The sequence below is a fragment of the Falco biarmicus genome, chromosome 12 (assembly GCF_023638135.1).
Source record: "Falco biarmicus isolate bFalBia1 chromosome 12, bFalBia1.pri, whole genome shotgun sequence".
NCBI lineage: Eukaryota > Metazoa > Chordata > Aves > Falconiformes > Falconidae > Falco > Falco biarmicus.
The window spans coordinates 5,630,215-5,655,691 of record NC_079299.1 but is presented as its reverse complement, the minus strand read 5'-3'; the positions used below and the strand labels follow the sequence as shown (position 1 = coordinate 5,655,691).

Genomic DNA, 25,477 nt, shown 5'->3' with positions numbered 1-25,477 from the left:
ACCTGCTCGGATGAAAAGCAACGGAATGGAAGCAGGGAAGATGAGGAGGAGGCCTCAGCTTAGACGGGTAAGTACAATTAAACTTTGATTTGGAACAGCATTACCTGTGAAAAACACACAGAAAGGAAAGGAGGAAGAACTCAGAAGTGGAGACCTGTGGGTCCTTTACCGCAGGTGGACACGTCACAAGCAAGGTGGTCACACAAGCCTAAAATAAGGTAGGATTTTAAGATTAAAAGGATGAGACAAGGACAACAGTGTGAGGGAATACTTTAAAAAAAAAAAAAAAGATATTTTACACAAAAAAAATGCTCATGTACCCTCCACTCTGAGGACAAAGTACTTCCATGCTCCCAAGCTGGGACAACAGAGTCCTCCAATCTCAGACTTCTGAGACTGAAAAGAAATAGACCAAAAATGCAAAGTGTTGCTGGCCTAATCCCACAGTGTTTGAAGGAAATGTAATCACTGTTACTAACATCTATGAATGCTTTTTCTCTCCCCTTTGGAATGCCACTCTAAATTCACCATACCTACTGCTGAACAAAATACAATTAAAAGGTTGGGGTTTTTCCCTCTCAAAACGGCCTACAAAATATTACAGTTCATAACATCTACAAGCTTCAGATCAAAATCTTTCCAAAAAGATGCAGACAGAAGGTGCACTAAGAAGCTGACCCCTAAGAATAAAAGAAACCTACAACACTTGTAACAAAACTAATTTAAATCAAACTGGAAGTCTAGATATGGATAAGGAAGAATTATGAAAAACAAGGTCTTAGGAGTCTAGATATACCTCATGGGGATTTTATCCATGGTGACTACTAGTAAACCCAATTAGGCTGTATTACCAGAAATAAAGCAAACTGACCCATCTGAATAGAAGATTTTTACAGTTGTTATTAAGCCTAATGTCATGTTTAAACTATTTGAAATAAAAATCTTGTAGTTAACAAAAGATTGCACATGACTGACCTAAATCACTTGCATTTTTTTAAAGATTTTAGTCCACATTAGTGGCATTCCCAAGCTTAATGAGGATTTTAGAAAAATAATGTGTTGAGATAAGTTAGGCCAGAGTAGAACACAATATTCTAGTTGTTCAGCCAGAAATAAAAAATCAAATTGAACAAGTATAAATGCTTATGGAAGGAACGCCTGCTTCGCCAAAAGATGAAACTTAAAAGAGTCTAGGAGCTGGCCTTCTCTTTTAATTCTGTCTCAGTTATCCACTGTACCTTTTTTAGTCAGGTTTTACAGCATGGCAACAGGATCTAACTGCTTCTGGAATTTTTCCGTGCAAATGGAGATGGCAAATTTTTTAGAGTATAAAAGTAATTAGAGATGCTATGAATGAGTTAATACTTTGCAAAGACGTATCCAGGATAATTTACAGCATCCACTTTCTAAAAAAAATATGGAAAAATTAATTTCCAGAATAGTAGCCTGCATCCACTTTGTATCTGGAAATTCTGTATCTGCAATTTGCAAGAAAACTGCAGAACACCACTGACATTTGACTACCCAGCCACAGGTATGACTAAGAAGTGAAATAACTTTTATTTGCTGTTGCTATTCAGAATTCAAGCACTCATCTACTGGCATAATTTAGAGCTTCAAAAATTAAGGTAGTTTCTCTCGATCTCTGGGGGGAAAAAAAATTAATATTTTTTTTTTTTTTTGTAACAAAGTATTACAGTATATTGGGCCAAGTAAGCTCACCGCTCTTACAGCACAATATTCTTCTTTCAGTCACCTGTGAACTGGTAATATGCTACAGGTTACAAAAGAGTACGTCAGTAAAGTTCAGGAGAGAAGGGCCAAAAGATAAGGAAGGAGTTTGATCTGGTACACACACGCACAGCATCATATGCTATGCAGAGGTTAAAAATTCAAACACACCTTCAGCAGTACATCTTACAGTTATGAACATCCCACAAAAACTATTGGATTAACCCTTTAACATGAAATGTCTTAGTAACAGGGAATTTATTGTGTTGTCATGAGGTTTATAATGCCCACTGAGCAGACTAACTCATATAATTGTATTTCTCCATTTGTCCCCATTAGACCAAAGCATGCTAGGAATTTCTATACAGAATAAAGGCATTCCCAAAATTCCTGAAAATGAAGTATTAGTTAGCTTTCTATCAAAGCCATACTCCTTTGCAATAAAAAGGACATCATTGACAGAAGTCAGTCAACCTAAATACACAAGCCCCAAAGCTTGTCAGGCAGCCTCTGAATACCTTCAAATTTCCCCAGCCCATAAGAATAAAAACAACCAAAAAGAACACACTTTAAAAAAAAAATCTTAGTTTAAAGTAAAAATAAGCTTAAAAAACTTGGTGTACTTAAATGTGTTAAGAAACAAACATATTACAGTGGGTTAATGCCTTGCTCTACTGGAAACTGGCTTTAACCCTATTGCAAAACAAGTAGAATTAACCGGATGGTCTTACAGTTCATTTGATCGCATCATAACTGTTGATAAACTTAATTAGTTTCCCCTATTCAAAACAAGAATCAAAACTGAAATAAATGTGGAAAAGGTCAGAACTCAAAAGATACAGAGATTAAACACAGAGCTATCAAGGAGTAAGGTCTACACAGGCAACTGTTCTCCTGGCATATTTTCCTGCAAGTTTTTCCTCCTTCTTCAAGTACTTTGGTATAAAACTGCATCTATAAAACGCTATAAAAGCTGTTTACACAGTATTCTGAAACATGGAGATTTCAAGGTCATTTCTATTTGATAGCATTGAAGAACCTCCTTCTCCCACCCTAATCAATAAAAAGCATTTAATTGTTAGCTGCAGCTATGTAATGGAAGCAGCAGTTTACATAAAAAGCACTAGTGTTACCATAAACAATGACAGAAATTTGTGCATCAAGAATGCCACAATGACTTCTACATAGATAGATCCCCATACCTCCACATACCTCAGCTGCAGGCAATGAAACAACTCACATTTAAAATTAGGCATATGCTTAGGCACATTAAATGGCCTTGACAAGCGGGATGCTCATTCCTTCCCAAAAAGAATTTAATAACTGGTTTTGGTTATGTCAATCAGACCAAGAGGTGTTCACAGTTTTACAACTGTAAGAAAAAAAACCCCAAAGATAATTCCCAAAATGTCATTTTTAAACAAACAAAAAAATATTTCTAATGTCTTAGTACTAAGCACCAAAGTCTACTTAAAAAAAGAAAAGGAACACTTAAACAAGTTGAATGCCAAGTCTTTTACTTCTGTCTCTGCTAAGAATAGGACCTAAATGAAGGATTATTGTTTTAAGTCTGTTTTAAATAAAAAAATATAAGCAACTCATAGCTGAAAATGCCTGTGATTTTTTTCATGACCTACAAACAGATGAGTAACACGGAAGATCTGCAGGAGTCTACAGGCCAGGTTTTAGTTTTCTTTTGTCACTCATATTTAAAAACAAACCCCTCTCGAAAATGAGCATACCATTTTTTCTCAGGAAAAAACATGACAGAGATAACCAGAAAGAAAACACAGAGAACTTCTCCACAACTCAGTCTTAAAAAAATGGTTTTATGGTGACAGAACCATTTTTAATATCCAGAGATGCTGCACATCTGGATGACAGAAGTATGAGACCAATGATGACAATCCAGTCTATGACCGTAACAGCACTGCATAAACACCACAACATTTCAGTTCTACTGGAGGTGCAATGAGAAGAATTTATTTCATCTTCCAAAGCCTCCTTTGGTAGAAAAAAACCCACAACATAAAACTCACTAAAGGACAGTTCACATCCTTCCTGCAAGAGAACAGATTCAATCAAGTCCTCATCAAGCTATTGGTAATGCCCTCCATCTTGCTCCCTTCTACCTCTGCACGTTTTGAAGTTTATTCGAGTTTTCCTTCAATGCATCCCAAATAATATTGCTCTAGTTTCTTTTTAAAACCATTTCAAATTGGATCCATTAAGTTTTCCCAGAACAAAAACATCTCTAAAAGATCCTTTCTATCACTGTATCTTTCTTCCCTGTTCAGCTTATCAGCCTTCATTACCTCCCTCACAGTCTTGTGTCATTGTGGCAACTCATACACATGTAGAAAAGAAAAAGCAAAGTGCTTTGAATTCTCAGTAGGTTTTTCTGGTAAGCTCCAGTTGCTATAGTTAGACAATCCTTTTTCTAAATCACAAATACAACTACCAATAGAGATAAAAATGAAAGCTAGCATCAAATACATAGAACAAGCCAAATCTAAATGTCCCATTTCCTTCCCATCATCTCAAAACATACCCTGATTTAACCTACAGAACTCAAATACAGCAGTTGTTTCCACAGTTTTTTCTGCATATTAAATACCTATGTAACACAAACAACAAAATCAAACCATCTTGCTCACATGTCACAAAACTAGTAACGTATATAGGGAAAGTAATTATGTTTTTACTTTAAGATACACAAAAAAGGATTTGGGAGGTAATGCAGATTCTAAATCACAAAACAATTAACCTGACACTGCAAACTAGTCCAATGTAATTTCAAGCACCTCAAAAAGACTGAAAACCTACAAAAATATAAAACTCAACTTCACATTGCAGAGACCTTAATTTTTCCATTTGCTGAATTAAACTTCCAATACCAAACCAAAACAGGAGATGAACAACCAGTTCAGATGCTCAACTGTTTCACCTTACTTGATTTTTTAAATAAATTATAGATCTAGACAACAAGTTCATAAAATAGTCCTGAAAGATCCAAGGACTCAAACATGAAGCTTCTTAGTTCCCCTAAATATAGCAGCAGTCACATGGCTGTTGCTAAGACCACATTAGCTTTTACATGCTAGAATACTTCCTAAACCTTTCCCCCCAAAATTCAGATTGTGCTATGCATATTCAGTCTTAGATGAAATGTAGAATGTAACATCTCAGACCTAGAACAGCTTTGAAAGAAAAATACACATCCACATACAATCCCCCCAAAATAACCCCACCATAAATCCCCCACTAAACCAAACAGCAGTACCTCAAAACTACGCCGCCAAAAAGCAGGAAAAATTATTTGCTCTTGTGCTCAACAGGAGTCTGTGAGCACCAAACAGCTATTTATTAAGCCTTTTCTTAAAAACAATTCACTATAATCATAAGCCCTTTTGTTTCTTCAAAGAATAATTTTAAAAAGCAGTTTAAGCTTCAGATGATGGAACAGTTCTCAGGGGTAAATCTGCACTTTGCAATTTGTAAATGGACAAGCATACCAGTTCATACCATTTCAAGACCAGTCCCAATAATTTCAGATTGCACTCTTCACAGTAACAAAGCAAATGCGTGGATGCTTGGCATAAAACCACAAAAAGTCTTTCCAAGTCAGCAACTGACACCCCCACCAGCAGATATAACTGGCATCAAGTTTTATTCCACTGATGGGAAAAACAAATTAATACATACTATTTTATACAGTACATTCAAAATGAAGAGTGCTTCACATACAGCAGCTTTCAGAATTCCCTGGTGTAAAATTGGTGGTGTTTTCCCTACTGTTCAAATAGGGAAGCTGGAAAAAAACTGAGCTGAAAGCACTTCAACGTTGAGTCACTGAGGGAGGCAGGGGCAGAGCCTATGATTCCTGCCAGCTTCCACTTCTGCCGCTACTCGGCACATCTCCGACTTTAAAACACGTATAACCTTTTTCTAATCGGCCACTTGCATTGTTTCCCCTTTTTGGGAGCAAAATATGCAAGGTCACAATTATATCAAAGAACAGGATACCCTTAGTAACTTCAATGCTCCAGCGCACCAGAGGGTACACTCACCTCTGCAGGAACCTGGTTTTGTCAGCCCCCCTGATCTCAACAGAAATCCCAGAGACAGCTAGTTTCACTAGGAGGGCTGGCTTTCAGGAGGGAAAACTCGTGTTTGCAGGAGAGCCATCATCCACACAGACACTTCCAAAGGCAAGTACTAGAAACTGTTGCTCTTGCATTTCTCCTCACAAACCCTCTTGAAAAAAACTCTCAGGGTAGAAGTCCTGACAGCAGAGCTGGGAACAGACAGAGGACTTGGGCAACTCAGCCCTGAAAATGGGAGCAACTGGTCTTGTCTGAAGCTCAAGAGTCCCACTAAGGCACAGCTGAAGCATGAGAGTGGAAAAGTAGCAGAAAAAATAGGCCAGCAAGAAACCTTATTCCAGCCGTTCCAAAACAGTGTATTATTTCCATCAGCAGCCTGTAAAGTTTATTACAGAAAAATTCAGGTACCGTCAGAGCCTTGTAATGATGCATTTATCCATCAAACAACCACCACTGAACTTACCAGTGACCCAATACGATGGGTCCCAAACACACGGTTTCTCTGATCATATTGATACAGTTAACTTTATTATTACTATTATTTTTTTTACAGGATATCAGCTGGCTAGATCTGCTGCAGACTACACTAAGTTCCTGCATACAAAACACCCTTGGAGCATCCATATTTTCCCAGCCTCTCACAGCTTCTGTATGCCAGCAACAGTTTTAAAGGGAATATTCTTCAGAAGTACTTTTAATTAATATTTCCTCCTTAGCCAGAATTCATTAAGTATTGCCTGTTCCTTCAGATAACAAGAAAACAAAGACCAATGCAATATGAACAGTACAAGAAACTTAATTACTGAGTCAGATGTCCTTTAGATGTCAGTATGACTACAGTGAGGAGCAGGAAAATAAAACACACACATATCAGCCTCAAGTTGTGAGATCAGTTATCAAAACAATGTCTTTCCTCAGTGACTTCATCATTAAAAGCTCAACCAGCTACTTAATCAAAAGCCAGTTACATGTTTTGAAAATGTGCTGGGTTTTGTTGGTTTTTTTTTAATAAAGGAGGCCTGCTGATGTATTTACTACCAAGCAAAGGTAGTAAATGGTTCTGCATGTAAATGCAGAAGTGCAGCATGACTTTGAAGTTTGAAGGTCAGATACAGTAACTGCTCTCATCAAGGTTCTTATATCAGACTGCATCTTCTGTTTTGCATCTATGTTTAGGAGGGGGAAGAAAACAAATTAAGAAAAAATACAGAGACAACTAGTTCTGTGACAACTTAAGAACTGGAGTGCTACCATTCACCTGTTTTCATTTTAAAATCTGCAAAACCCTATCTTCCCAAAAGGAAGAAAGAAAATGGCAAGGGTGCTAAGGCGAGGGACACACACAATTTCATTCTGCTTTCCAACTTGTTTTCCTCATCAGGAATATCAACCTAATTAAGTCAGCGATGGTTTTATGTTAAAGAAGAGAATGCCATTTTCTCCATTTTCACAGATATTTCAAATCCATGTCGTTTAAGAGAACTGAAGGATTTTGTTGTTGATTGACACCTTTATTTTAAAACAGTATAAATTTGACTGCAGATGCAAATCAAGAGGACTGAGTACTGATCTTCTTTCCAGGCACCAGAGAATTTATCCCTCAACCCTTATATATTCCCAGCAACTTTAGGATTCAAAATCCAATAGCTGGGCCTGAAGGCAAACACATATACCTTGTGTACCAGAGTCTGATCCATGTCAAAAAAGAAGGGGGGGGGGGGGGGAGAAAAGAAGAATGTATGTTTTACATGCACACCTCAAAGACAAATAACCAATGTGGATTTCTTTTTAGCACCACCACCACTTTTAAATACAGTAAAACTGATAACACTACCCAGTAAAACACTGAGTTATAAACAATCCCCTCTTATACATAAATAACAGACATCATACCAAGCAGACAGGAACATGGACGGATGTACACAAAATAAACACATTCAAACTTACCCCACTCTAGATACTCAAGTATGTTCTTCTCTCTTCTCAGAGGGGAATTATTACATTCATCATAAAGGCAGATGAGTATATCCAGCAAGGTTTCCACACTGAAGCATTGCCCATTAGTCTGAGTTGGCCCATCCAAAATAAACTGCTCCAACTGCTTCAAACGCACTTCTCCAGACATGGTTGTTTCAGTTTGCATTGGGGTTTCTTTTTTAATGATTATTATTACTTCGCAAAAAAAAAAAAAAAAAAAAACGAAAAAAATAAAACAAGAAAAAATATGTTGAGGGTTTTGTTGTTTAAAAAGACGTCAACAGTATTTTTACCAAGTGTCAAACTGTGGTGGTGCTTAATTTCCAGCCCACCTCGGTGTTCCCAGTCTGCAACTAAACCCTTATGAGTTTCAGACACACACATACAGCGTGTATATCTGTACATACATAATTTTTAAGAAAATAGTTATCCTGAAAAATCCGAAACGTTTTAATACGCTTAATAAGAAGGGAGAGGGGAAAAAAACCCCACAACGTATGGCCACTCCTGATGCTTTAGAAATAACAACTGCACTCAAATTCAACCAAGACTGACTGACACCGATTTCACCGTGCGTGCACAGGCATACACACTTATATATTTAAAAAGGTCTTCTCCTTCATTCCAAATGCAGATCATGCAGCACGATCCTGAGGGGAGCCCCAGCGCATCACTAAAGTCTAACAGCCCCCTCCGGCTCGCACAAGCGTTTCACCGCCCAGAACGGATGGGGAGCTAAAAACACACCTATTTATACATTTATATAGACGAAAGGAAAAAGAAAACAGGGCGCGCACCGGCGGGAGGGGGCCGCGCAGCCCCGCCGCCCCCGCTGCCGCCCCCGGCCCGGCGGCCAGCGCCTCCGCGGCCATCGCACCCGCCGTGGGGGTGGGGCGCGGCCCCCCCGGCCGCCCCTCCTCAGGGCGCAGCCACGTCCTGCCCCGGGCAGCCTTTCCCGTCCTCCACCTCCTCCTTACCGAGTCTCCTTTTAAGGCTTCTCAGTGACTGAAAAAAACTAAAGTCTTCATCGTCGCCCCCCTTCTCCTCCGCTGCGCCAAGGGGCGGCGGGCGGGACGCGCGCCCCTACACGCCGGCACGGCCTCGGGGCGGCTGGGAAGCGCTCCGAGCCCTGTCAAATCCTTCCCATGGCTGCGGCGGCGGCTGCTGCGGCGGAGACGGCGCCCTCCTTCTCCTCCGGGTGCGCTCCTGGGGCGGAGGGAAAGCGCCGGCGTCCCCGCTCCGGCCGCACGCTGCGGACCGGGAGGCCCCGGCGGCGGCGGCTTCACTCCCGGCGGCGAGATGCTCTCCCGGCTTCGCCCCCCCGGGCAAAGGGCATCCTCCCGCGGTGCGTGTGTGTGTGTGCGTGCGTGAGGCGGCGGGGAGGGGTAACAGCGGCGCCCGGCCTCCCTCCCCTCCGCTTCCGCGCCCTCCTCTCCCCCGCCGCTCCCTCTTTCCCTCCCTCCCTCGGTCACACGCAGCAGCAGGAGCAGCCGCCGCCGCCGCCGAGCTCGCAGCAGCCCAACATGGCGGCCGCGGCGGGGGGGAGCAGCCGCCGAGCGCCGCCGCAGCGCGGGGAGCCGAGCCCGGGGCCGCCGCTACTGATGGGATTGAGGGGAGGAGGGGGGTGCTGCAGCAGGGAATGCAGGGATACGGGCGGACCGGGCGGAGGGAAGGGAGGGCGGGAGAGGAGAGGCCGCCGCGCAACGCCCCGCGGGCTGCGGCTGCCCCGAGCCGACCCACCCGCCAGGCCGGGGGTCCCTCCGGGGCCTTCCCCCCCCGCTGAAGGGAGCCGCCTCCCCGCCTCGGCCCGCCGCCGGCCGCCCCCGGCCCGTCTCCCAGGCAATTACTCCTTTCATTAAAAATCACAGCCTCACTAAGGGCGGGAGGAGCAGGACCCTGTCCGCTGTTTCCTTCCCCCGGTTCTCTCCGCCGAGCCTTTCAGCCCCGACCTCCAGGTGCGAACGCAGACCCCGCCGCCTCACGCTTCGACGACTGAAAACGTGACAGAAAACGGGGCAGCTGATGGCGGGTGCAGCCCGGCCGGCCCGCGAGGTGCAGCCCGCCGCGCCGCCCCGGCAACAGGCGGCCGGAGCCGCGCCGAAACGGGGCCGTTGCGAGGGGCGGGGAATGGCCGCAGCCCCTCCAGCACTCCCCTAGAGAGGTGTGAGGGCTGCGACATGCTCGGGCTGCTGTGCGGGATTAAATGTTCCCTGTAACCCAGCCGTAAACCGGCTGTCCTCTCTGCGAGGTGCGGTGGAAGGGGAGGAAGGCCGCCGGGGAAGTTCAGCGTTTGCCAAAAGCCCGCCAAGTCCTGTGTCTGCCGGGGTTCTGGGGGAGAACCAGCCCGGGCGCCTAATTCCTCAGTTTGATAACCAGCAGAAGACCCTCAGCTGGGTTTTGCCCTAACAAGTATCTATAGAATACTTCTTTTTTTCAACAGCCCTTTTTACCAGCAGCTATAAAACAACAGTTTTCTATACCCATGAAGATAAAATAATACAATGAAAAGTCCCGTGTGTTTGCTCAGAGTCGCTCAACTGCATACAAAGTCACTGGTGTGAAGCTGGAGAGGACATTGGCTCCTGCCATGTGCGAGTGAAAAGGTGGAGCAGGCGGGATGCAGGGCTGGGAAGAGTCTGCTTTCTGTTGTTGAGCCTGGGAAGCGGATCCATCAGCTTAGGCAATGGCCTTTCAAACAAAGAAACTCTCCACCAGCTCTTGGTGAATGAAGAAACATACAGAGAATTTAATTCTAAATTCTTTTTACACAGAAACCCCCCCAAGGAATATTGCTAGGAACTACTAAAAGTGTAAGTGAGCTTGCGATGGATAGAAGATAGGATTAAGATGGGGACCAGGAAAGGGCTCCCTTCCCATGCTGGGGTACGCTTTTGGTATGACAGGAGCCCTGTGCAAGCGTCTGGGGCGCTGCTGGTCCTTCTCTGCTGAAGGTTTCACTGAACAAGTTGCTGCAGTGCCTCCATGGTAGGAGCCCGCTCCGGAGCTGTGGCACACAGGCGGTTTTACAGCGAGAGTAAGGTATTTCCTGCTGGCTCTCCGCTGAACTTGGGGAAATCGGGATTGAAGCTGGGGGTGGGGGATGCCTGATGACAGCAATAAAAAGAAATTGCTATTGCCGGGGTAGGTGGACCAGATCAGATAGCACTTCCTATAGGGGCTGGAGACATATCGTCCTGAACGTACATTAACTATTAATAGCATTGCAGAGGGAAGAGGGAGAAGACAAAGAGTTAAAGGGATGTTAGCTCCTTGGACTTTGGCACCACTTGGTAGGGAAGTGAACTAAAGAACCACTGCCAGAGATATGATGGGTGTGGATATTTCACTTATTTACTTATGTTACTGTTTTTTCCTCAGGCCATAATAAAGTCTTTCCTTGTTTTAATTGCAGACCAAGTGTTTGCAAACAAGGAACGATACCTAGAAAAGGCACTCACTTTCCCTATATTTCTGATTTTCAAGCTGAACACTTCTTTCTGTCAGCATTGCTCGACACAAGTTGTACATCAGGCCACTTCTTTTCAACGTGCTTTCAGCTGAAGTGAGGCTACGAGAGGCATACAACACATTTTTCTATTAAAATTGTACTAAGCTGCAGTTGAACACAAAAAACAGGGATTATTTGTTCTTTATTCATTTGATAGCCTGTCCAAAAATATACAGGCAGTCCGACAACTGTTGGTACGCCCACTGGGCTGTAGTCAGCCGTCCTGTCACAGAAGCTGTGAGAAACAGGTAATACCAACAATGACTAGCGGCATTTTTATTTGCGGGGAATTATCTATGTACCTACCAGATGAGTAATTCTCACAATATCCTCATAGGATGGAAAAATATTTTCTCTGTTTTATAACAAAGACTGCAAGAGATACTTTAGTCCAGAATATTTAGAAAACCAACAAAAAAGCTTAATGTAACACTCAGAAATTCCTTCCGTCTCGTGTGTTTCTGCCACTAAGGCAGACATGTCCTAAAAATACACTGAAGTTGTGCAAACATACCCCGGTATCTTTTATAATTATCATGTGTTTGTTTCATCCCATTCTTATTTTAATAACATCACCATAACATTTGCTTCTTATGGCTTAGCATTCACAAATGTTTATGGTACCTAAAAAGTAACTAATGATAATAAGGAATTTGTGTCTTACAATAAGTCAAGCAAGCTGATAGCAACACAGGGAATAGTGGGGAATGAGGAGGATACAGTTGAAACAATATAGTTTACGTATTAACAATGTGTATGTTGAGTGTTGCAATACTTAATGTTGGTATAAGAGTGTAAACAGCCTTTTCTCTCCAAAGACATGAGATTTGTTGTTTGAGGTGAAATACTGTGGATAATGTGCTTTTGGCACACAAACCATTTCTAAAGTTGAGAGGGATCACCCCATACGCTTCCCAGTAGGTAAATAAATGCTTGCGACTGGTAGAACTGTTAGAATTGCAGAATAATTTAGGTTGGAAAAGACCTTTGAGATATCAAGTCCAACCATTAACCCAGGACTGCCAAGTCCATCACTGAACCATGTCCGTAAGCACCACATCTACATGTTTTTTAAACACCTCCAGGGATGGTGATTCCATCACCTCCCTGGGCAGCCTGTTCCAGTGCTTGACCACCCTTTTAGTGAAGAAATTTTTCCTAATAGCCAATCTAAACCTCACCTGGTGTAGCTTGGGACCATTACCTCTTGGCCTGTTGCTAGTTACCTGGGAGAGGAGACCTACCCGTGCTTGCCTACAAGCTCCTGTCAGGTAGCTGTAGAGAGTGGTAAGTTTCCCCGAGCCTCCTCCAGGCTAAACACCCCCGGTTTCCTCAGCCACTCCTGGTTAAGACTTGTGCTCTAGAGCCTTCCCCAGCTCTGTTGTTCCTTCTCTGGACACACTCCAGTACCAATACCTCTTTCTTGAAATGAGGGGCCCAAAATGGAGCGCAGCAATCGAGGTGTGGGAGTTACATGCAAGTTACATGCTTAGGGACAAGTACTCAAGAGTGGTGTTTACATGTTGACAAAATTTTGCATCCAGGCTTTTCTGCTCTCCAGAACTTCACTTTGTAGACACATGTTTTTTGTAGTGACATAGTGGTTCATCTCCTGAGGAAAATCTGGGCAGTACTCTATGCAAAAACAGTACTGGCACCAATTTAGAGAACATGTGTTTAGACATGTGATGGTACCATTTGGAAAGATATCCTACAGCTGTCGTCTGCACTATAGTAATAACTTAGGTTATCATCTACAACTACAGGTTGCTACAGAAACTACAGGTAACTACAGATGGAGCACACGTTGATTGCACTCTACGGTGACATTGAAGACTTGTTTGTATGTGTGAAGTGAGCAAAATTTGTTCTAGTTTCTGTAGCACTGTAGTTTCACATAAATCTTACTACTGGGGCAGACTTAATCCTAGTGGACAGAGAGGTTGCGTTGCTGAAACTGATGACTTGCAAAATTTAATTAGTCTTAATGCCTATAATAATATATTTAGTAATATGCTTTAATGTTTTAAAAGACTTGTAAATCTATTATTCTTTTATTCTCTAACTGTCTTGCCGAGACCTATTTATCCTGTGAGGTCTACAGATGAGTCCAAGTACAAGCACTAAATGGTACCTGGCAAGACTGATGCTTATTATTTACTTAATCCCAGAACAATAATCATAAATGTGTGTACATATACAGATATTGTAAATATGGAATTATCTTTCTCTTCCCTTGTGCTTCTTTTATTGGTCTTTGGAGTCTTATTTATAGTCTTAATGATTTTCTGTGAACGGCTGAACAGACTAATTTTACCTCAGAGACAAATTGCATCATACTGATCTCACTACATTGGTTCTGTATCGGCCTTACTCCCCTGGTTTTAGTCTTCATTTGACAATAATGAGAATGTGGCCACCACCAGGATACTGTTTTCTGTGAAGAATGAAGTGCTTTAGGCCCTGCTGAAGTGTCCAGGGGTGCTGTGCTCTGAACAGAAACAAGATAGCCTCTGTGATTAAAGAAGAGGAGAGAAAGCAATGAAATTACATTTAATACTGCATGAAATTGCTATGATTTTGAATCCTGCTTTTATGATGCAAACTAGGAACTAACCAAAATCCTGTCTCATGCTGGCCTTCAAACAGGACCCTGTTTGCACTGCAGCAATGCTGTTTCATCTCTCAATATGTCATTTTTTCCTGTAAAAGTGGGGGCAGGTCTGCCAAAGTTCCTAGGGATGCTGTAAAGCTTAATTAGCATCTGTGTAGCAATCTGAGATATTTTTTTTTACTTTCCTTTCTTCAGTAACATAAATCTAAGACTGTTCTTTTATTTTCTTTTCTCTCTTGTTTTTGTAGTCTGTAATGTCCGCAACTTTTCAAGCCTGTAGTCCTTCCATAGTCCAGTGGTCCTCTGTGGATTCCTCTATCTACGCTGAAGTTTTCTTTCACTGTCTCCTGAATCTGTTGCCCATGTTATGCCAACTTCAAAAGCTGAGTTCTCCTCCAGATACTTCAGTCCCTTAAAGAAAACTTTTTAATGAGTTAGAAGTCTTCCTCAGGTCAAGTGGCTTTTCAAACTGAAGAGTTCTCAGGAAGACCATGTGTTTATTTGTGAAACTGGATGGATGCAAATTTCTGCCACTGCCACACAAGTGGCATGGCAAGAAAATTCATTGATTCAAAAGAAAAGTGGATACATTTGCATTATTTGACTGAGGCCTATACAAAACTGGTGTTGCTCATCTTACAATTGCAATAACAGCATGACAGCTGCTTGTAAACCTACTCTCTGCAGTATTTCATAGTTTCTACTGATCATAATCCAGGTTTTTGATATCTGTTCGTCTAAAACTAGTACCTCTTCTTCTGGTAAGCACTCAATACTGTATTGTGGATGCATATATTTTTTTGAAAAGGGTATAATTAGAGATTAATATAGTGAGGACCTAACTGTGAAAGTGGTTTAAAAAAATGCAATGAGCTGTGACTGTCATATAAGTAACAATGATGGAAGACACGAGTAATGAGGAAACTTGTGACTAAGAGATCTTTGACAGGGGAAGGAAACAGGATGAAGTAAGGAAAAATGGGATGAAGAGGAGAGGGGGCGGGAGAGTGGTGATTAATTTGGAAATCATATGGGAAGGAAGAGTGATTTAGAAAGGGGAAGCCAAGGGCAGGGAATTTGGCAAGTGAGTGGAAAGGAAACTTGTGAAGAGAGAGAGGAGGAAAAAAACCCCTTATTTGTAAAAAACAGCAAATTCTGCACTTAGGTGAAAACAAGCCCAGCAAGGAGCATAATTTGGAATGTGAGCCCAGGCTGGGTTGAACTGGATTAGCTTTACACCAAGGAATGGCTCAGAGTGACCAGCTCATTACAAAAGGGAGTGCAAGAGATCATACACTTATCTCGGTTTCTCCAAGGCTGTGCAATTTTGCAGATTAGAATTCTGTCCCATCCAGGTTTTGTTTTAAAGTCATATTTTGGTTTATTTTAATTTTAATTGAAAGAATATTGATATATTGAAAACATTGGTGCCTCTATTTTGTGTGTTACTTATTTGTAACTTAAAAATTGCAAAACAGCAACAAGGCTCTAAAATATGTATTTCATTGAGAAAATAGATATGGACAATGATGACAGTTGCAATTCAGGCAGAAGCCAGTGTTTTAACCAGAGATAGGGCACAATGTAAAGAGACACCTCCATCATGGTCTACAGATTGAAATCACAGTACTGTGGCTTATTGACAATTGGTGTTTTGAGTTTTTTTGCGAAATTTTATTTAGATGGGGAGGCAGCAAGCCCCATCTCTTTCTTAATGGATTAAATTTGCAATCGGTCATAACATTTTAAGCAGGTAATGGCAATGGTGCAGCTAACAACGACTAGAAACCAGCACCTTTATTATTTATCAGTAGTAAATTTTGTGGATAGATCCCTTCTGCGGTGAAAACTAATACAAAAATTAAGCACTATGTAAAACTTGAGAGACTTGTGGAAAGTTTTTGTTGTAAATAAAGACCTCTTGCCACTCAGCAGGTAACTTTAGGTCACCTCCCAAAGAGAAGACAATCTCCCAAAGAGAAATGGGCAATGGAAGACAATTTCAAAATGTTGTGTAGTATTCAGTCATGATCCCGCTCAAGCCAATGCCAAAAAAGCCTCCTTGATCTCAGCAAGGACATAATTCCTTCTGAAACAAACAAAACTGTTTGGACTCGGATTTATGAGTAATGAGAGTGTTTTATATCTTTGCACAATTTCAACCATTTTTCTTTGTAAACTGTCAGTGCACAAAGTAAGAGGATTTAATTATATGGAAAGGTTAAAAGTGTGATTCCAAGTATTTTTTGAGGTAGAGAAAGACGAATATTTGTACAAGTTTAATCAAAAGTGTGAACATAACTGTGGCTCGGATCCTCATGTATAGCAAGGCCTGTGCACTGGAAATAATTGTACTTGGAAGGAGCTGCTGGCTAGCATAATTTTGTTAATAGTGCTCCCTTAGAGAAGGTGACCTTTCTTATAGAAGTGAGAGCAGATCTGCTAGCATGGGTGCTCCCTACCTGCATCAGTGCAAGAGAGCCAGGTTAGCAATGAATCACTATGTAATTGTTCGAAGTAACCACTTCACCTTGGCTGAAATAAGTTGGGGCTCACTTACTCCTCCCAAGACATCAAAAGGAGGGACAGTCTCCAGCAGACGGGCAAAAACAAGCATCAGAGACAGCATCAGGGACAATAACCTCCTCCTAATGGGGTACACGTGGGTCAGAAAGAGGACATTGTGCTACAGTCACAGTTGTTCAGCTGGGGAGAAGTTTCAGTTACAGTGAAATTTTCTTAAGGCGTGAGTGTTGCTATGGACTCCATTAATTCAACTCAATCAATCAAACTGAAAACAGGGACTAAAAATACTAATTAAAAGTAACTCTTTCCAATCAGACTAAGTTTTAACAACCCATAACTTGAAAGTCATTTGGCTGATTTTCCTCAGTTTTTGCAAAAGTGACTAAAATGCACCTGGCAAGCTTCAGACTCAAGCAGTTTTCCAAGCCAAAGTTAGGATGAAGGAGTGGAAATAGGGTGCTATAACGGAAGCTAGCTTCAGCCTTAACCACAGAGATGTTGCTGCCTTCCCTTAACATTCCCAAGCTATGCCAAAGCACACAGTAAGTGAATGAAAATCATCACATAAAATGGAATTTTTGTAAAACTGCAGTCAAGCAATGTATTTACTTCAATCAAGCAATGTATTTATCTGTCATAGAAACATTAATCGTAATACAGCTCTATCTCAAACCTTTTATTCCGCAGACATAGAGGCCACTGCAGTTTGCCTTGAAGACTGACTGTAGTGCATCAGGAGGAAGCAAGGTCCAGCTACATTCATCACTTGGACTCCGTTTGCTGCAATCAATTTCTTGGCCCTCTCCTGAAGAGGAAGGTTTCATTTCAGAGGCTGTGAAAACTGGGTTTCCATGCAGGTAATGAAAAAAGATTATTGGATTATAAAGAAAAGATTTGTATTTTTACAATGAAGAGCAATAGCCATAGTTGTGTGTTCTCAAAAAAAGACGTCAGCAGTTATTAGCTGTTTTCTCAGCTTTTCCAACAAAGTGAACATTTTTTTACTTGACCAAATAATGAGAAAAGTGGATAGTGGATGTATAATTAGCTTCCAGCTACGACTAGCACAGCTCTACACAGCAGCAATCCTACAGTCACTAACCTCACTGCTGTCTTCTGCAGGAGGAGGAAATCAGCTGGGCCGTGGTCTCTGAACCTCATCCTCCCTCTGGTCAGGAACTCTGGACAGACCCAGGGCACAGAGCTGCAGGGTGTTGAATTTATTGCAGAATAATATACTGCAAGGCCTTTCCTAAGACTTAGTTCCCTCACCCTGCACTAGAAGTGAAAATAATAAAAAGTTCTATGATTCACAGTAAAGCACCGTATCTTGTTTAAGTTAAACAAGTACCTAAGTGCTCTGCTGAATTGGGGCCAAGAGTGGATTACTGAGAGAGCTGGGCAGTCTTCCCATCTCCAGCCAGTTCACCAAGTAGTCTCAGCCTAATCATGAATTGTTTTAGGGCTTAATTTCCTGCACATGTTTATCACAGGGTATCTATTCTGACTGGTAAAGATAGGAAGATAACGAGGGAACATGAAAAAACTCTTCAGAACATCACAGAAAGGAAAAAGTGCTATAAAGAAAACAGACTTCTTCATTGGTTTATGTTGTATGTTACATTCTCCTGTTTTTTCTTTAGTGTCTGGACCCTATTCAGCATTCCTGAAAAAATCAGGTAGTTTATTAGCAGAGTCCACTTGCACTTTAAATGGCAAGAGTGGTCTGAATCCCACAGAAACCAATGGAAGAAGATTCAGTGCCACACACAACCAGCCGCCCAGAACAGCTCAGACTGTGTTGCCTTCAAGCAGCCTCATCATCTTGCCAGCACTGGCTTGCTGTAGGAGGTAAATCCAGCAGATTTTGTCCAGGCTGTTGCCTTCACGCCATACAGCAGCCTGAAAAATTAACTCAGCGCCCCTTGCAATGGCTTATTAAAAGGGAACTGGAACAAAGCCTTTGGCAGTCTCTGCCTAGCCTGTGCTGGGAGAATTTCCTCTGATCAGATATGGAGCTTTTAAGGCTGTTTTGCATTTCTCTGATTCCTAACTGGCAGAAAGTGGCTAGAGAAAGGGCACGAGTGTCATTGTGGAGAGCTTTTTATTGATATGAGAGAAGCCTGGTTGCCACATAATAGTTTGCAAGAACAGACTTTTAACACTTTTTCTACTTGGAAATTTGTGTTTCATTTTGCAAAGTTAGAGCAAAATAGGTTAGTGTATTGAAATGCAAGAGAGCTATCCTGAGTACATATGTTTACTCTATCTTTTGATACAGAGGAAATTAGCATAAAAATATGGTAGAGAATAGATTGCACAAGAATAGGTTGTGCCAGAATATTAGTTTTGTACCATAACAAACAGACAGGAAAATATAAGCATGCTAATCTGTCCTGTGCAAGATAAGAGCTGAGGTAAGGTACTCCCCTGATTAACAGCTGCTAGCCGATCTTGTAAGCACAATTGTGGAGATCTTACTATTACATTACAGCATTGTTTGTGAAACCAGAAAATGCCAATGTTATTACCATTTGTGGATTTTGAGCTACAGTTCTGAAAGAGAATAAGCTCTTTTTTTCTTTATAATAAATGGCCATATTTTGTTTATCCATAGATAAAGCAGCACTGGAGCATACTTCTGTTTCTGTGACCTCCTCAAAACCTTTCTGCAGGCATTTCCTGATTCCTGAGTTCTGCAGATTTAGAACGAAAAAAGACTGAAGAGCAGTGAGTATCAGCAATATTTCCTTTTTCTATTGCGCACTCATGGGTCAGTCCAGCAGGAATTAGCACAGACCCAAATAACTGTTTTTGATCAGGCTCCCCTTTCTGCAAGGATAGAATTCCCAAATTCTAATCTCACCCCCAATTCTGGCTCACTTTCTGTGCGTATAAGGCGTGAGGTAGCTGGGGCCAACGTGCAGACAAAGGATTAGCGCCCGTGGGGAGTGAGCTGTTTTCAACTCCCCCTGCATAACTGTGGATTTGAAGGCTTATTTCCTTACCTCTTTTGCGGTAAGTGAAGGGGAAAATCCAGTCGACCAATAAAAGAAATGGAAATACAGTCAATAAGAAGGGGTTGTAGAAAAGGAGCTTGTGGAAAGGGGGTTGTAACTAGGATGTGTCCCATGTGAGTAGCTTTCACAGCCCACCCTCCCATCTTTGCCCATGACACACAGGAAACAACCAGCAACAGAAGCCCATTACGGTCATTTCCAGCTATGAGAAAGATCTCCTAAGCTGTTCGCCAGCTGATATGAGAGACCATCTTTACCTGACCTAAGGCTGCAGGTGAGCAGACAAAGAATTGAATAATTAAAAACTGGCCCTTGTCATCTCCGCTAGGGTATGGTGTGGAGGAATATCTTAATCCTGACAGACAGCAAGTCCAAGATTTGCCAGTCCTTAGCTGGAAACAAACTGCTTTAGAGAAGACATTAATGCAGGGACAAATCCTATGACAGAAAGAGCAAATCTGAAAGATAAGCATGATATTTAAGACATAGCAATTCAGTTGCAGAAAAAACCTCGCCACAAATGCAGGCAGTGTCCACTAAGTGCATTGTTCAGCTACAATGGAGATTGGTCCTGGAGCTAATGAAAAAGGATATGATTCATCCCTTACTGAAACTACACTAAAATTTCTCATGAAATGATAAAAGACATTAATACGTGCATTACATCAAAGCATATACTTGATTAACAATGTAAAGTCTGTTGCTCAGAGAGAGAATACATAGTGTGTAATTACAATACCACAGAAGAGAACAGCTTATGTGTTTAGGTATGTCAGCTGTCCAGCTGCATTTAAGTATCTTTCAGCATATCCATTACATTTGTATATGATATATGTATATTAATATGTCCTTAACTCATGCCTATTTCTGTATACATTGGTGTACTATGCATGTATATACATGTATACATATATAGGTATGATATAAGCACATACTCATTCAGAGCATTTTAATATAGTTAAAACACTGTGCCAAAAATGTACACCATCTGTTTTCAATCGAAATAGCCTATTTCAGAGGAAGGGAGTGTTGTCTGGTGATCAGAGCAGAGGAACTAAAGAGTCAGGACTCATGGATTCCATTCCTGAATCTGCCAGGACTTGACTGCACAGTTTTGACAAGGTCTGGGACTCCTGTGTACCCTGCTTTCCCCATTTGCAAAATGGGGCAGTATCTACTCATAGGATGTTGCAATGGAAACATAATTAGTGTATGCTTGGAAAAACATAGAAGTTCTTTTAATATCATCATGGTATGTTTGAAGAGTGGAATTTAATGGGGAAATACAGTACAGGATTTGTTTCAGAAGACATACATAGCATCTATGTATATGGTTACAGCTATTTGTACACACGTGGGTAGCCTAATTTTTTAATGATAGTACCCTTAATAAAGTTACTGGGGAAAAAATGGTGCTCAACACTCAATGAACCCAGCCAATACTGTAAAAGTTTTCACACTCTATTGAACAGGGTTTCCACGGTGACAGCCATAAACCAGTAGGTGAAATAGTGCTGTACCTAATTTTCATCCTGAGATAGGAAAAAACAAATGGGTATTGGGATTTTCTGGCAGGTTCCCTGCAGAGAAAGCCTAGCTCCACTGAAGACAGTGACAATTCTCCTATTAACATAATTAGGACAAGATTTCACCCCATCTGCTTTTTTAGCGTCAGTGCATCCCTTTCAGGAATACAGCAGGGACTGATCAGCCCATCCCACAGTGCTTCCTCTTGGGCATGTTAGCCACGTTTGCATGGCAGCACAGAACATCGTCTCTTCCTGCGCTTGGTGGGCTGCATGGGGCGGCCTGACCTGGGTTTGGTGGGAATGCTCCAGGTGTCATAGTGGGCAGAATGGCATGGGTGCTCCATGCTCCTGGTCTCCCACCATCCTCCCCTGCTGATTCCCAAACTCCTTTGGTTCCACTGTAGTGCACGCATCTGTGGGGTGTTACAGCTGTGCCTGGCCTCTGAAGAGAGAGATCAGAGGCCCTTTCCATTGGGATGAGAAATACCATATTGCAAATGGCGTAAATGCAGCAGCTGTGGAGTGGTGGTGAGGAAAAAAGTAGTGTTTATATGTTGGGGTTTGCCTGGCTGCCAGTACAAAAGTGGGCAGTGCGAGAAATCGTGTGTGCTGAATGCGGCTTACATGTTCTGCAAACTGAGGCACTGTAGTATGTGATAAATGTTTGATGTAAATATGAATGTATTTCAACATCTATGTCTTTTCCACCAAGAAAAATGGGCTGAGCTTGTGTGGTTTTGATAGTTTTGACAGCCGCTGTTCCCCAGGTTATCTCATTAGCATGCTGTTGCTTAAGTACAGCTTCAAAAGTGCACTTAGGATCTTACAATGTACACCCCTAAAATGGACCAGTTGCTCGTCCAAAGTGGGCTGATATCGTGAAATAGCTGATAAAGCAAGGAAAAGACAAGTCAATAGAAATCTCATGGCTATTAAGTAGAGCTACAGGTTTGTCACTCAAATAAATGCTTTTAGCTAAATAAGGACAATGTGCAATGGAAGGTTACATTGGAGAGACAAAAGAGTTGATTCAAATACTAGTTTGTGAGAATTACATCTCCACATCTGAGATCGTAACAATAGTTATCATCTTCTGCCTTTGTATCTGTAAATGTATCTGCTCTTTGGAGCCCTCCTGCTACATTTTAAAGAAAGGGTTTATTCACGTAGCGCCTATGATTCACAAATCCAACTTTCAAGCCTCTTTCAAGCCTATGGAGATCTTCCATCATATGTATGTGCCATATTAATTTTCAACTGCCTTGAGCCAGAGTGGCCAAGATAACAAACTTGCTAACAAGGATAAACTTTTCTTCAGTTCTCAAACTTTTGTAAAACGAGATTCCTCTTTAAAGGAGATATAATTACCAGCCAAATGAGACAGTGGCTTCTAATTTCAGGCTACCAGTGACACAAAGAAGCAACTAGGGAGACTGAAGCAGGGAATGGGGGTAGGGCTCGGTGGGAGTGGACTAAGGATGTAAATCCTGCTTTCTGCTTATCATAATCTGTACCTGGAAGGGAGAGGAGATGCATCTCTTGTGTGCATTAAATGAGAGCTGTTCATTCAATCGATTCATGCAGTAAGCTCATACAAACGCACCAGAGGCTCTTGTATGCACAGACTTATGTTTTGCTTTTATGGCCCATTTCTTTTTCTGTCTCTCTACTGTGACATCTAGCAGGGAGGCATGAAATCAGGGTGTATTGCCAAATGGGTTTCAGCCAGTTCTGGTGCCAGGGCCAAGAGGCAGCGATAGGGAGCTGGTGAAGATTGCTGTCATCTTGGCATGCCCCACGTGAAGGGCAGTGGATTCCTGGGTCTGACCTTGAGCAGTCAGGAAGAGGATGAGGAGGCTGAGCCAGGCAACCCAGCTCCCTGCAGAGGCTACAGTCCCAGTGCAGAGCAGGGCTTGCTGTAGGTTGTCTTACCGGTTGTTTTTAACAGCCACTTCCACCAAACTATAGCAAACAGAGTCCAGCACAGCCCAGCTTGGAAGGTCTGCTGGGTTCCCTTGTTTTTGAGGACACTTGTCTGACCCAAATAGCAAGGATTTCGTATGTTGCCAAATGCACTGGACATGTCAACAAATGCATTATAGAAATGTTTGGTTTACCACCAGACTGAAAAAAAAAAAAATCAAGAATCTGGAAGGCAATAAACTGCAGATTTTTTCCCTTATAATCCCAAAGAGCATGACTTTTAAATTACGTATCACTCCCTAAACCCAAAAATTGTTCTGCAGTCTTCTGGCAATGGTGTTCTTGGGAATTTGTAACTGAAATATACTTTGTTCTGTTTAATACCCTTCCACTATATTCAGAGGTTATTCCTGACCATGTCACAAAAGTCCTCATGACTTCAGTTTATACAAACTCCTCCTCAGAAGAGAAGGAAACGTGACAAGAGAAACTTACACAAATTCTTTATTCACACAAGATAGATGCAGTTTGTCAATGACTTTTTAACTACGGAAATCTGCAGGTGTTCCAGGCAGTAAGGCAATATTACAGGCACCTGGGTTAAGACGAATCATAAAAGGGGAGATGCTCTTTAATGTTCTGTACATAAATACGCCACACTGACTTTGCTGTTCTTAGGTGGATGGTACATGGTGCAATGGTCTGACATAACTAACAGCTGTCGTGGCAGCATTTGGAACATGAAGTCATCACAGTACGCCACAATATTTTCTGCCCAGTGGTTGAATCAAGCTAGTATATACTGATCTTGTTTTCCACTTTCTGCTGCTATCTGTGTCAGGCTCTCTCTCACACACGAAGTGCAAAAGCAGGGCTTGAGGCAAGCAGTGCCTGATGCTACAGCAAATCCCCAGAAGTGTGTGCTGTGTGTGATTTGAGTCTCATGTTGGGATCAATATTTAGCTTCTGCTTTTACGTTGTTTCAGTTCCTCTGTGTCTGGACTGTGGCAAGAAACATCTCAGGTGAGACAGGAGACACTATGTTAGACATGAAACTTCTGCTATTATTACAAAGAAAATGGAACAATATGCAATCAGAGCGCCGACGCACTCCAAACCACAGCCCTCCTAGACTTCTCCTCCTTCCAAGTCTGATGGGGATCCAGATGCAAAGGAACTTTTCCAAAAAAACAGACCTTGGCTTTCAGTGCTTCATGCTGCAGAGAATTATGCAGTTTCTGAAATTTTTCTTTGAGAACATTTGTTTTCCCGATGGTGTTACTTGATGGACTGTATTTACTTTTTCCATTTTGTTCATAGTTACCAGTATGTCTATTTTAATACTCATGCTCTAGAAACAGAAGTTCCTTTCCCTCTCTCCACATCTTCTCAGCCTTTCTTTTAATACCAGCCACATTGGGGCCTGCTCCACTCTCTGTTACACAGTAGGCCTAAAAGAAAATAAAGTGCAAAACCTTGAAGAATACAAATTCCACTTTTAAGCAACCACAAATTACTGCAAATTACGTGCACCAAACTGATTTGTAAGTTTTAAGTGAACCACACAGGAAACCCCACAACACATCCGAAAAAACCCCAACAACTGCCCGCACAATAATCCAAACACCTATGGGTCTGTTTTCCTTATGTATCTGTAATAATCCCTAAGATTGTCTTCTACTTTTAATGATAAACAGAACCATACTGTAACTTTCAATCTCACCGCTTCCTTATGCTTCTCAAACTCCAATATGAAAACCAAGGATCTTTCAAAACCTGAAAATAAGAGCACAGAAGAACACTTTACAGCTACCCTGCTTTTCATTTCACAAGGCTTGGTTGATTGGATTTTAACACAACCACGCACCAATCTTTACTTCTTTCTTCGTAACAAACGTAAACACTGCTGAGATAACGTTTTGGATTCATAAATGCAGTTCAGGGCCCATCTGAGTTGGGTCTGTGCTCATACAAACCTGGCATTTTTCTGAAACTCTCACACCTTCTCTTCAAAGAGGAACAGAAGGCACTTCTTGTCAGCAAGTGGTGTGGGGAGGTTTTCCAGGTACTACCTTCCATTTGCTTATGGAGCGCGCTTCAGTCAACATTCCTTGACTGTCAGCAAAAGCCACCAGTTGTTTACAAACCAAAACAGGCTGCACTGGGAGCAGATAGCAGTGCTTCAGAAAAACAAAACCAAACCACGACTGATACCATTTAGGAAACAGTCCACATCGTGCCCAAGTTATACTTACACGCACCATTGGTTCCTCTGTCGTTCTTCCCCAGTATTTGCTGCTGCTTATTTCCTGCAACAATTGTTGGCATTTGCTGAAAGGAAATATTTAGACCCTTAAGCCACCTTTCTAAAGGACACAGACTCTAGTATAAAGGAGGGACGAAGAGACACAACTGACCCCTAGGGCCTTTGCCTTGATGGCTGTTGGAACTCTTGTGTAACAAGGTATGCTTGAAAACTGCCAAGGCCGAGACCACTTGGAGTTGAAATATTTTGCTGGCTAAAATGGGTTTAAAGGGGAACA

The 25,477-nt window shown here is 41.9% G+C and overlaps 1 protein-coding gene across 8 annotated transcripts in view; it reads right to left on the bottom strand.

The window, feature by feature from the left end:
- CDC42BPA (CDC42 binding protein kinase alpha) overlaps positions 1–9,784 on the bottom strand; it is a 189,954-nt gene extending 180,170 nt beyond the window's left edge. For 3 of the 8 annotated variants that reach the window (XM_056356775.1, XM_056356779.1, XM_056356780.1), the window contains exons 1-2: positions 8,792–9,778; positions 7,785–8,009 (exon numbers count right to left, since the gene is read on the bottom strand). In XM_056356775.1, coding sequence (XP_056212750.1) covers positions 7,785–7,980 — 196 coding nt within the window. In that variant the 5' untranslated portion in view covers positions 7,981–8,009; positions 8,792–9,778. Of the gene's footprint in view, positions 1–7,784; positions 8,010–8,791 lie in introns of all 8 variants that reach the window. The other 5 variants (XM_056356781.1, XM_056356782.1, XM_056356783.1 and 2 more) reach the window with 4 other exon arrangements.
- Between the last annotated feature and the right edge of the window lie 15,693 nt (positions 9,785–25,477).